Source organism: Cygnus atratus, chromosome 1, assembly GCF_013377495.2.
Source record: "Cygnus atratus isolate AKBS03 ecotype Queensland, Australia chromosome 1, CAtr_DNAZoo_HiC_assembly, whole genome shotgun sequence".
NCBI lineage: Eukaryota > Metazoa > Chordata > Aves > Anseriformes > Anatidae > Cygnus > Cygnus atratus.
Window position 1 is genome coordinate 156,442,182 of NC_066362.1, and position 13,595 is coordinate 156,455,776.

The 13,595-nt window shown below is 36.0% G+C and overlaps 1 protein-coding gene across 1 annotated transcript; it reads left to right on the forward strand.

Moving 5' to 3' along the window:
* The first annotated feature begins 2,535 nt into the window (after positions 1-2,535).
* LOC118257189 (feather beta keratin-like) lies at positions 2,536-2,832 on the forward strand. Its single transcript, XM_035564873.1, has one exon. The coding sequence runs from the start codon at positions 2,536-2,538 to the stop codon at positions 2,830-2,832; it is 297 nt and encodes a 98-aa protein (XP_035420766.1).
* The last annotated feature ends 10,763 nt before the right edge of the window (positions 2,833-13,595 follow it).

A 13,595-nucleotide genomic window follows, 5' to 3' on the forward strand; every position in this document is an offset into this window, starting at 1 on the left:
CCAGTTTAGCCTTAGTGTTGTCAGATCCAGAGACCTTATCTTCTCCTAGAGGGTACTGAATAATGTTGAATACAGTTTGAAGGTGTAAGCCAGTCCCCAGCACAGATTGTTAAGAATTTGTATCCCAGTAAGAAAATGCTCTTGTCACTTGATATGGCAAAGAGATTTTGGCTGGTTCCGTCACTGAGAAGATGGAGAACTTCACTTTCCTGAATTTCTGAAGCCTAGGGTGTCATAGGAAGTATAGTATTGCCACGGGTAAACAATGAAAGTGTGTTGTATTGCAGTCTGCTTGCTGAGAATGGAAAATCAATACATACGGGATACGTGCATAAAAGCAGGACTCTACAGGATAATAACAACTTGCTGATTACCATCTCTTTCTTGATTAATTGCTAATTATCTGCTTCTTTTTTCTTTCACTACCAGACTGCTGCTTCTGGACAGAGCAATTATCATCCATGTCCATCTAATCCATTTTTCACTGTTCTCAGCTGCTGGGCAATAGAACAAGAGATACTGAGGTCTGAAATGAGGTCGCAAAAGTGTCTGACTTTCATGGGCATGCTGAAGAGGAAAGCTGAGCATGTCCTAGAGAAACTGGAAAAAAGTGAGCAAAGTAAAGATGAATATAACAAAAGGTAAATTTGTCTCCTACTCCCTCATTTCTAGCATAAGCATTCTTAATACAGTAGTTTAGACACATTTTTAACTTAAAGAGACTATAAAAAAAAGTACAGAAGTACTTTTTTTTTTCTCTCTCTTTTTTTCTCTCTTTTTTTTTTTTTTCTCCCTCAGTACAGGAGTTTTAGTGTTTAGATGGGAGATTTTTTGGAAGCTGGTATCTAAGACTGTTTGATTTTGAGGTGGAGTATCTCAAAAATCATATGAAAACTGAACTTTTGTCAGACACTATGGTGATGAATCAAAACCAATACCAAAGTTGAGGGCTAGAGCTAGAACACTGGCAGAGAAATTGTTTAATTCTGTAAACAAGACTGAGTATTGATAAGATTTAGTATAAAAATGCAAAAATGCAAATAAACATTAACAAGCAAATGATCCTATTTTAGTCAACTATGAAAGTAATTGTCAGAAGGCTTCAATTAATAGTACATTTTATTTTATTTTATTTTATTTTATTTTATTTTATTTTTTTATTTTTATTTTTACACTGATAGCAGTAAATTACCTTTTTCACTTTTTGGGTCCATGTCTCTATCTACCCTAATCTACAACTTAGAAGACTATCCTATGCAGAAACACTGTTTCTGAGAAGGCATAAAAGTTTACATGGCATCATAACAGAGATCTAACACAGAGAAATATCCTGAAGTCAGCAGATATGCCCACAGCCAAAGCCCACTGCCTTCTGTGCAGGTACAAGGACCTGACAGGAGAGTTGAAAATTAAAAAAAAAAAAAGAAGAAAAAAAACACTCTGGGGAGAATAGGGACATGATAGGTGAGGTGTCCCCCAGTTAGTGTCCTATGCTAGTCACACATACACATCACTGTAGCAAAAGATTAACTCTAAAAGACAAAGACTTTAAATGAGAGCTAAGCAATGTAAGAAATTCCAAACAACATGTGAATTTCTCCTGATATTAGATTGCAGACAGTCTAAATGCCATCAGGGTATCCAACCTGAATGGCAAGTTCATACTTAGACAGAGTTATGTATTATGTGAAGCTTTGGTGGTGGCCACCCCTGTCATAGGAAAGTGTTTTCAAGTCTTGCCTTGTATTTTAGGATGGGAAGGAAATGTGTGTTAAGCATTTTTAAAATCCTCAAAGCAAGTCCCTTAGGTTATGAGGCTGTCATCAAATCCTGTGGTTGGATACCCCTCATCGCAGGCTGCATCATTTTCCTGTGCTGATGTATCATTTCCAATGGAAATATTTTGGTCTCTAATCCTGTCACTTGAAAGGAGCTTCTGTGGCAAAATAGGCATGTCATGAACAGGGAAATTAAAAGGTAGCATTACAGGGAACATAAAACAGTGTTCCCATTTACTTAATTTCAGTGCTTTGCATACAAGATGAGCTTGTAGGTAAACACATTACAAGTGCAAATGGTGTCTCTGGACCTGGGGCAGTCTGGAGCACTATAAAAGCCCGTCCAACAGCAGGCTTCCTCATCGACTTCTCTTGCCTTCTCCTCCTTTGTGAACAAGGTGAGCTGCAGTTGCCTTCTCCTCACTCTCTTCTTTCTCTTGCTTTATCCTCTTGGTCTTCTGGCCTCAACCAAGTCTTTGCTTACATGTAGGTCTTTGTGTGATCCTTGTTTTTTGACTCTGCTCCCTCCATCACTGTTCTGCTTGCCACTGTGGGGAGAGGTGGGAGAAGGTCTTGGGCTGTCTTTGCGGGGGTCCCTGAGGACCTAAGCTCCCAAGCCTCTTTCTGTTGTTGCACAGCGTGTCCCTGCTCCCCAGCCTATGCCTACTGTCTTGCTGAGCAGGCTGTCAGGCTGCTGCTCACACGCTGCCTGTGCTTTCCCTGCCCTCTCTCCCAGGTGCACCTCCATCCCGCAGCCATGTCCTGCTATGATCTGTGCCGTCCCTGTGGCCCGACCCCTCTTGCCAACAGCTGCAACGAGCCCTGTGTGCGGCAGTGCCAGGACTCCCGGGTGGTGATTGAACCATCTCCTGTGGTGGTTACCCTGCCAGGCCCCATCCTCAGCTCCTTCCCCCAGAACACCACCGTGGGATCCACCACCTCTGCTGCTGTTGGCAGCATCCTGAGTGCTGAGGGAGTGCCCATCTCCTCTGGGGGCTTCGGCCTCTCTGGCTTTGGTGGCCGGTACTATGGCAGAAGGTGCCTGCCCTGCTAAAGCCCATGAGGAAGTCCAGTGAGTGCATCAACCGGGAAGCCTGAAGCCAGACGCGAAACTGAGGATGGAGCTGCTGGCCAGGGTTTCCAGATGGGCTGAGCACCCTCGTGCCCTCCTGCAGAGCAGAGAGGGAAGGCAGGGTGCCAGCCTGTACTGTCTGGAAACACGGCCAACAGATAACTTCTTCTCTTGTTTTCTTCTCTGCACCACGAGTCCTTGTTGTCTCCTGCTGTCCTGTGCCATGGGTTCATCCAGAAGAAAGTGTCCTGTTCCTTCTCCCTCTTGCCACATGAGGGAGGAAGACATGCATCGCATGTGGTGAAGGGGTGTCTGACTGCCAGCTGCCCTTGTGGCAGCCTGGACCAGATTCCTTCCAGCATTCACTGCTTTGATTCTTTCTTCATACCCATTAAAGTTTATGCTGCATTGTAATCTGAGTCTCCTCATGTTCCTTTTGCTATCGGGATGCCCAGCCAAGCAGTCCAGGGGGAAATGCAGTATCTTGGAGTGGAAAAGAGTAGGTGGATATGCTCCTAATGTGGACCTCCTTCCTGGCTGGAGGAGTTAGCTACCCTCAAGGGAGATGATTACTTTCCTCTGTCCACTGTTATTCCATAAAAGTAATAAAGGATAAAAAGAAAAGTAAGAGACAGAATTTTTCTTAAGAAAATACCTTTTTGTAATTTCCAGTAAGTCTCCTCTACTTTTAATGTAACAATTAAACAAAAATTAGATCATCTATTTTTCATGACCTGGCTGAATTTCACATAGTTATTTCAAAATAATTAACAGATTTTAAATATATGGCTTCAGATAGATATTGTGGAGAGATGGAATTCATGGTGTTACATTTTTTTTCCTGCCAGTTTCATGCACAGAATAACCTGTTTATCGCTGTTTTATTCAAGCTATTTGAGGGTGCAGTTAAGTGCTTTTTCTTTATTTGTGCCTGACATGGTAGGACACTTTTGCCCAGACACAGATCAGCATAACAAGTTGTGAACAGGAGCTTACCTAAGCAGCTGGAGAGGTTTCCTTTTGTACACATGGAAATGATAACTGCAATATTTAAATTTAAACGAACAAAGCAATGCATGTGGTTACACATCTATATCTATGTGTAAGCAAGTACGAAGCCAGGGCATATTTCTGTGGGTCTGAAAACAACTTGACAGTGAGGGAAGCAGTGTGAGTGCTGCTCTGGGAGGAAGCCAAGAGAGAGACAGAGTGAGCTTCTTTTAGGCATAGAACTGACTGCAAAACAGACTTGGGTTTTTGAATAAAGAGCTGGCCTGCTATTGTTTATTCTGTTTGAAGAGAGGATACTCTGTAATTTTCCTTTGCAAATAAACAGATTGGCACCAAAAGATACCTGAATTAAGATTGTTTCCATCTCTACCTTTTTTCTTTTTTTCTTTTTTCCTTTATTTTATGGGAACAGCCTGGCAAGGCAGTTAACATTGGTTCATTTCCAGCAGCAACAGCAGCTTGTCTGAGAAGTTATCTTTGCAAATAGCATGTAATAGGGATTGCTGACTCTATCCTGCCTTCAGAAAAGGGGAAGATCAGAGATAAAATTGACTACTAGAAGAAGGGATACATACACAGATGTAATCTAAGTATATTCACATAAAAATGTTGGAAAAGATATGGTTTCTTGAAGGCATGGCCACTTGTAGGTGATGTGGTAGCTTGTCTCCTTTGCTGGTATGTCTAAGTGTATGTACATATCACACAAACCTGTTCTCTCTGGGATTAAATAAAAAGATCAAATAAAACTTTGTCATTTTCTCCTGCTAATGATATGAGTTTTTCTCCAGTTCTAGTCATGCAGCTTGACTGAAGAAAGTGTTGTATAGGGTGTATGAAGATTTTTGGATAACTGCCCGTATTACTAGGAGAGCCCCCGTGTGGATAGAGTGCCTTGCGTCACACAGGCTGAGGCTGGTAGGACAATTATTTTCTGCTTAAACAGGGTCAGGCTCCCGTCTCACTGGTAACACTACAAATTTATGTTATTAGTGGAGCTACACAGCTTTAAAATGGTCAACATGAAACATCCAAGCCATGACCATAAATCGTAGTTCTTTCCCCATCTGAGCAATAAGCTATTTCTCATGGTAATCTTGCCTTATTTATTTATTTATTTATTTATTTATTTTTAATAGCTTATATATTCATTGTAAATTAACATGTTTCACATCATGGAAAAAAATGAGAGAAGAAGACAGCAGCATGGAATCACGTAGAACAGACAAGCTAAGATCCCTTTTACACATTATCAGTGCGTTTCTGTTTAAATTGTGTTTGCTATTAGCTACCACAGTGCTAAGTGCTTTAGATAATGTACTTTTCAAGGAAATTAAAAAAAAAAAAAATCCACAACAAAGTAGTGAGTGTGTAGGTAGCTTCCATTAGCAATAATGGGTGTTCGGGCACACTGGCAACTTACAAAATGTTCAGTTTAAAACCTGTTTATCAGATAATGGTTGCAGACCCAGAGTGGGAGCATGGGAGCACTAAATTAACACATCTTTTCAGTCCCATACTCTTTGCATGGAACCAATTTATTAATTCTTCTCAGTTTTAACTCCAAAATATGTATTATTATTATTTTTTTAATTTCAAGATTTTTAGATTATGAATAATCTCTAAAAATTCATATAGTATTGGGAAAAAACAAAACAAAAAAAATCACTTTTGCTGTTTGATTTTTCCAGCTAAGAGAGTATCCACCATTATTTTTATTCTTTCAGTGTCATTTAAGGTCAGTTTTTATACATGTGAGACTGAAAGCCCATAAAAAATGCTGAAAGTACTTTTGGTTATTTTAAGGTTAAGACCTACTCTTTTGTGTAATATGTACTACAGAGTGAGTCTTTTGCACAGGATTTGTGAAGTGGACACGCGTCAAAAAATCCACCAGATATAGACTGTCTTGGGAAGTTATGCTGTTGAATAATTCACAGTAGCCTGAGGCTGAGTATTCATGAATTGGTTCAGCTTAAGTGGATGTCTCAGAAAGCATTTATATTTGGGTATTTGAACAACATTTTATATAAGAATGATACTTCTTTCTGACCCCTGAAGGGATACTTCTTTCAAGCCAAGGCCTGTTGAGTCTGCCATCTAGTGAGACAGAGGGAAAACACACTGAATCAAATAACTAGGCAATTACATTGCCTTGCCAATTGGTGGTGTAATTTCAAAAGTTTTCATATATCAAGACGGTTTGTGTGGATTCCTCTTCCTGCATTTAAATTTAGGAATAGATTCTGGATTATTACTGACGAAAAGTCTATTTTTTAGACCAGGACTCTAGATTTTTCTTGGTTGTTTTTGAAGAAGAAAAGAAAAAGAAACAAAATTTATTTTCTAGAATTGTGGTGTGCATGACTTTACTAGAAGGCACATGTATTCAGCATATCTGAAATCATCCCTGGCAGTAATTCTGTCACTGCCTGCATGGGATCTCATCTGTGGGTTCTCCAGGTCAGATTTAGATAGTAATAGAGTTATTAGTTTTGATAGATAGCTGAACTGCACTAACAATTAAATAGTTAAGGTGGATACAAACTTTTCAACTTGCATTTTGTGAATAATAAACCTAATAATTCTGTATAGATTTGAACAGTTTGCATGTGATACTTGCCAAATTCTTTCACTAAAAAGGTAGTAAACAGGAAGTGGAGTAGGGAAAATATCAAAGATTTGTTTAAAGAAAATAGCATGAGATGGATTGATCCCAGAAATATGTTTAAATGGAATTGGTAAAAATAGTAGGAGTTCAATTTAAAATTCCTTAGCAATTAAAAATCTATATTATAAAAATTAATGAAAATTGGATCAAGAGAACAGCTCAGGATCTTAAAGAAGAAGGATGTTAATAATTTCTTTGGTAGATTTTGAAATAGAAACTTTGAATTTCCATCTATTCCATATTCCTTCATGTTCTTCTGACTTGTCAGAATTTTTGTAACCAGCTTTTATTTTAAACAAAGCATAACTTATATAGTCTTATAAAAAGCAAAGGGATATTCTGAATGTTGTTTATAATACAACTAAAACCACAAACAGTGAGATTTTTATGTGCAGGCCTTGTCAATGCACAAATCCATTTTCATACTGCATCATACACTATATAGTGGACCAAATAATTACCTTAAAGTCAGAGCTAATGGTGGCAATATGATCCAAAACATTGATTGTCTTGCAGATATGCATGATGGGATCCTGAAACTCTACAACACAGTGATAGAATCTGGTCTGTATGCTTATTATTTCTATATCAGAATTGTACAGAGATCAAAAAGGATACACAGTTTGATTTTTGTCACTTTGCTTCCACTGGACTCCTTAATTGCAGCAGCTGTTACTTGTCTCCACTGTTGTGAAGGCCATCGAACAATTTCCAGGATATCCCATTGTTCTCACAACTTTCTGAAACATTTCCCTTTGGAGCTGAGGTGTTTCATGTTTTGTCTCTGTACCAAGAGCAAAGTACCTGCCGTTTGTTTGAAGTCTTGGGAAAATTAGAAGAAACACATTATTTTCTTTATAAATTGTCTTTCCTTTTAAAGTAGGCCAGGGAAGCTACACTATTAAGAGATGCTGAGAAGCTGGTACTGGTTTCTATAGTGTAAATAATTTGTTAACATGATTCTGTACAGATACTAAATGTAACATAAATTTTAAAGTATGTTTCAGAGTACAATTCACTAATCTGTCAACTATTTTATATATATATATATTTGTTTGTTTGTTTGTTTGAAAATGCATTACTATCTTCTAAGAGAAAATGACCAAAACACAAGATGAACTGGAGCTCTTATGAACATGGACATATCTGCTGAAAGCTGGCACTTTGTACCAAAAGCCCTGAGATTACTGAAGTCTATTTTATTCCTGAGTCTTGGTGTAGTATAACTCCCAGCTATACCTAAAATATATTTTTGCATTCTGGCTAAAAGTAGTTATTGGATCCGTCTACCAATTTATTTTGATGTTTTACCTTAGGTGACCTTAATATCACGTTTCCATGTGTGAAAGGTTAGTATAATAATTTAATGCTCGAATTGGATATTTACAGTTGATTGTGTTAAACCTAATTTCCAACTGTTCCAAGGTGTAAATAAGAACTGAAAGGACACTGAGAAAAGGAAGGAAATCAAGTCTTCCCTCTTTTCCAAACCAAGTACTGAAAAAGTCTTCTCAGCTTGCTCATCATCATGTTAACTCATGGCTCATGTACTCTTTGATCAGCCACATCACTAGATTGTATGGCTATTCCTGGCTATATAGTTTGTAGACAGGGTAACCTGGACAAGAGAGATCAAAGAGCAATCTGCTTAGAATTCAGCTCTGATCTCATCTGAAGTATGAGTGCAACCAACTGGATCCATAGTTTCTTTTTCTTCTTTTTTATTTTTATTTTATTTTATTTTATTTTATTTTATTTTATTTTATTTTTTATTTAATTTAATTTAATTTTATTTTATTTTATTTTATTGTTTTATTTTATTTATTTTATTATCTTTTTTTACAATCAAGTAATGATGGAAGTTAGATAATACATTACATTTTACATCAATTACAGTTTTATTAATTAGCATAACAACAAAATATAGAGTGCATTGGTCAAAACTACCTGCACTTAAGATAAATCAATAGCATTAGTAAAGTCAGTTCAGGACACCAAAATGTAAGTTTTTCAATTTTTTATTTTCTGTGATGAGAGGAATCTTGAATAATTTATTATTAAAAGAATAATTACAAAATAAAGGAAAAAAAAATCCTACATTTCTTCCAATCAATTAACAAATACTTCACGGTAAAGAAAAACCCCACAGTCAGAATGGTATTTATCTTAAAAACTCAAAAAAAACCACAAAAAACAGTTATCCAGCATATTAGTCCAACATGAAATCTGGAGAAATTAGGAAGTAGTGATTAGGCATTATTTGTCCTATATGATCCATTCTCCTCTCCTACAAGTGTTCTTTAAAACAAACAAGCAAACAAATAAACAAGTCATCTTGTCAGCAGTCATCTCAGGAAACTGAAGGACTAAAAACAGTATTATTGAGATATATGAAGTTATTGTTAACTAGACAAGTTAAAATAGTTCTCTCTTTTAAAAAAGACAATTGAATATTTTCAGTTCCAACTTTCGTACTAATCCAAATCCTCAACTGATGTAAATTAGTACTTTGCCATTGATTTCAGGGAATTAAATAGCTGGGCCATTTTGTATATGGAGATATACTGCTCTTTAGCAGTACAGTAGTATTTCCCTTTGTAATACTTTAATTTGATGGCTGAACTCTTAGGTATATCATCAGCATATCAGTAACCTGAGTTTTCAAAAATTATAAAGATATTGATGCTGAAAGTTTTTTTTTCTTTCAGTTGAATATGTTATCTACTACTCTGCTACTCTGATGCATGTAATATTTTGCATCTGTATAAAGCAGTATATCCCGACATACTCCATAGAAAAAGGCAAGAAGATGTTTGAAATTCAGTGTCATTTTCAGAATGATGTTAGTGGATTTTATTGTGACTTTTTCTTCTGAGATTCATTGGACACCACAATAAATTAACTCAGAAAAATAAATAATCTATGGTAAATTCATATGTCATTCAGAAAGTAAAACATAAATACCTAGAAAATCTGGTTTTATAACTCCCTCAAATTCTTATAACACTTAGATGATGAGGAGATATCCACTTACTCACTTTTAGTTACAGGTATATGTAGTCAGATGTACTGATTCCATAGCAATAATTGTGATTATCTTATTTTATACTAAATTCAAAAACATCAAAGTCAGATGGGAGTTCCAGTGACCTACATTCTATATGCATATACAAAGGAGAAATTAATAGTTGTAGGTAAATTTTAGATTAGTAATTATATTTATCAATGTCATATTTAAATTAATCTTAGAGTTGATTAAACAACTGTTAATAACAGAGGAAAGGTTTCATTTATTTGCTTGTCTGTCAACCGATTGTCATTAGCATTGTTGTTTACACACAGCTAACAAAGGGTTTTAAAAATAATTTAGCATCACAGCTATAAACACAGTAAATGTTCATCTCTTTGCATTCTCTGCATAAAAGAAGGACAATATCAAAAGCATAGTCTGTATGTAATGGACTTGCATGGACAGAATGTGTCTATAAATGAAGTTAATTGTGCAGTATTCATTCTTGCTCATCATAGTGTTCCATGGCATTTCAGAGCCCTGTATGGTGAATGTGAAAGCTGTTGATTTTATATGATGCTTCAGAATGCCAAGTTGTAAACAAAAAATATAAAAGGCCTAACATGGTCCCAAAGTGAATGCATAGCTACATTCATTGCTTTGGATTTGTTGATTCACATAAAGTGATTTCAGTTGTATTCTCATGACCACAGCTTATGATGATAAAAGGACTCCCTGAATAATCTCAGTCCTTGCATTCATTCTGGAGATATTTTTTTGTCCTTTGAGAACTGAAGATAGTATGTGCAGTACTTACTATAATACGTACTAAATAAATGGCTCAAATAACAATTGTTCTGAGTTCATTCTGTATCTCTGTCACAGAATGGCTTTAATTTTCTCCTGAGTTTGTGGGACCTGGGCAGTACAGTACCCCATACAGCCTCTATTTTAATGTGTGAATGTTAGAAATATACACTCGCTACTGCATTTTAGGAGTCCATTTCTGAGCTAATCATACAGTATGCACTTCTAGGATGCCATTTATATGATATTGCAGTACAAATTTTAGATAAAGCAGTCAAATTCTGCCTCTAAGTTCTACTTCTTTCTCTTGACTGCAAAGTGGCCTTAATTCTTACTATAATCCCCCCCCCCCGCTTTTTTTTTTCTCCTTTTTCACTTGCCCCTCGGTGAAAGAAGTAAAGGGCCACAAATTATATTCTTTCTCAGACTTTGTTTAATTAAAACTAGGTAAGCCTGCTCTTTGGGTTTCTTTCCTCATCTTCCTAAGCCCACAGGATCTCCTCTGTATCTATTTGAAGTTTTTCTTTTTCTTCTTTCTTTAATGGGTTTATCAGAATTATGTGCGGTATCCCACTTTCTCAGTAGGACAGGAGAACTAATATTTCTGTAGCTGAGAAGGATTATATTTGCTTTGTCTATACTACATTGGCAACTCAGAGCTTCCAGGGAAACATAATTGTTTTTCTTCTTGTCAGTTTAGGTAGGATGCTAAATTTTCAGGTCACAATATCATTTGTCTTGTATTGGTCTCTAAATGTTTAATCTAACATTTCTAATGTATACCTTCTTATTTAACTAGTCCAGCCCTCAGTATTGATACATTCAGTACTGAACATCTCCAGTCTTCATTTAAGATTCAGATTCTACCTATAGATACTGACTTTTTGTGTAGGTCTATTATAATCAAAATATTAAATAAAATCAATTTCAGCATTGATCTGGAAAATCTACTTGTCACCCTTTTTCAACCTGGCTGGAGAAACATCCCTTTCCATGTAACCTGTTGCCACCTCTGCTTTACCCAGTTCCTTAGTTAATTTATGGATTTATTTACTAAGCTCATCTCATTTGCTAATTCATTTACTAATGTCAGCCTCTTCAGTTAAATGAACAACTTGTCATTTTGGCATCACATCAAAGGTTTTCCTAGATTTTAGCTAGATGAGGTCTTTTTCATCTCTTTCATCCAGTCCTCTCTTTGAGCCTGTCACAGTCTTCTCATTTGGCAGCTGATTCTCATTACTGTGGAAAAAAAATGTTGGAGTTAAGTGTAGAAACAGCCATTTCCTCATCTCTTCTTCTATGAATTGCTCCTTACGCTGGTTTCATTTTGGTGGTTGTTGGAGGGGAAGGAATAAACATATCTGAATGAAAGCTTAGTTATTCAATGCACTGAACTATTTAACTATTTTACTCGTTACTTTTCAGGAGCTGTTTAGCACAGTGATAATGATCCAAAGTATTATGAATAAGTCTAAAAGTATGTAAAATAGTTTGTTTTATAGCTAAGTTGACCCACAGTATAATTCTATAAAACTGCTCCACTGACATTACAGAAGTGTATATAACCCAGACTTTCTGAAAATATATCCCATTTTTAATCCCAAACTGCATGAATTAGGGAAGATGACTTTTTGATGACAAGCAGCTGCACTGGCAGGATCTATGTTGTTTACTAATAGAGCAATTGGAGTAAAGATTGGATTTCTAGGGAATTCATCTCAGGAGAAAGATGTGATTTACAGGAGAAGGACCAATAACGTCCTTAGAGATGAGAAAGTTGTGAAATGAAAAAAAATTATAACATCTTTAGGAGGATAATGAGTAGATTCTGCTCAGACTTTTCATTTTCATCCAGAGACATGCTTTTTTATGATCTCTCAACCAGTTTGTGCACAAGAAGAGGCTCAGAACTTCCATTTCTCTTCATTCCACCAAACTTGCTGCCTGCCAAACCATACACTGACATTAAACTAATGCAAATAATGCGGCATTGATTGGTAGGGAAATACTCATAATCTATGGCACATCCTCTTAGTGGTAAAAACAATCTAGCTGGAACTCTGTTTTGCTGGAGTAAGGCATTTCAAGTTTTAGGATCCAGATCTCTTAAAACTAATGTTTAACTACCTATAAAATCAATGGAGAAAAGCAGATGTTATTGAAAGACTCCTGAGATATATTTGTTTAGCATTCTAACCTCAAGTGCAGACATGAATAAAGTAATTCTAGGAGAAAAAGAATATGATTTATGAACTGTTAAGACAGATTTCTTATCATATAAGTGCTGGAACATTTGTGCCTTAAATTTATTCTAAAATAAAAAAAACTTATGACTGAGATAATTTTATAACTTTTGAGATGGGCCAGGTCTTGACCCTGCAAAATGAATAGTATTTGTCTTTAATTTTATTTCTTTTCACAGACCATAAGAAAAAAAAAAATCTTTCTGTATAAACTGCTGGTGGGAAAGACAGATATTGAAGGAAGCCAAGCATATAAAAAGTATTAAGATAAATAAATTCATATGCCTATTAAATTGCAAATTTTTAATCTATATTATTGTTCTTTTATCTAGATATTCCTGTGTGGAAGAAAGGCAAAACAAAACAATACAAACAAACAAAACAAAAAATAAGACAAAAAACATTTCTAGTAAATGCACTGTTTAACACTTCACTGAATATCTGCACTGAAGCAGAGTCTAGGAAAAATCTACATAGGCCTTAAATAGGTCAGGGAGCTGGAACACTGCATGTGTTTGAATGAAATGTTTTTTAATCTCTCCAACAGACATTAGATGGCAGCATTAATCAAGATATTTAAGGTTGCATTACATTACAGTGTTTCACTAAGGGAAAAAGACCCTCAGAAAATCTCGTGAAAAAAATATTTATAGGTTTTGTTTTCCCATTTTGAAGGAAAATTCAGATTAAATATTTACTGCAAAGGTATGGAGGTTCCAGGGCTCACGACTTCATAAAATAACGTCTGTTTGTGTAAGTTAAAAAGGGAAAAATGGACAAAGTTGTGATATAGAATGTGGAGGGAATAAAGGATATACAAATTTTAAAATGAGGAGTAAAGTCAGAGACATCACAGGGGATGCCAGAAAATACAAGCAAACAAACAAACAAATAAAACAGTGGAAAACAAATAAAACAGTGGACTGGTGGAAAAACATGAGAGATGATAGGGTTTTGAGTAAATAACCTACCTATACACAGATTTCTCTTTTTAGGTATC

What these genes read in the sequence shown, in the direction of transcription:
- LOC118257189 (XM_035564873.1), top strand. Translation starts at nt 2,536, where the DNA reads ATGTCCTGCTATGATCTGTGCCGTCCCTGTGGCCCGACCCCTCTTGCC.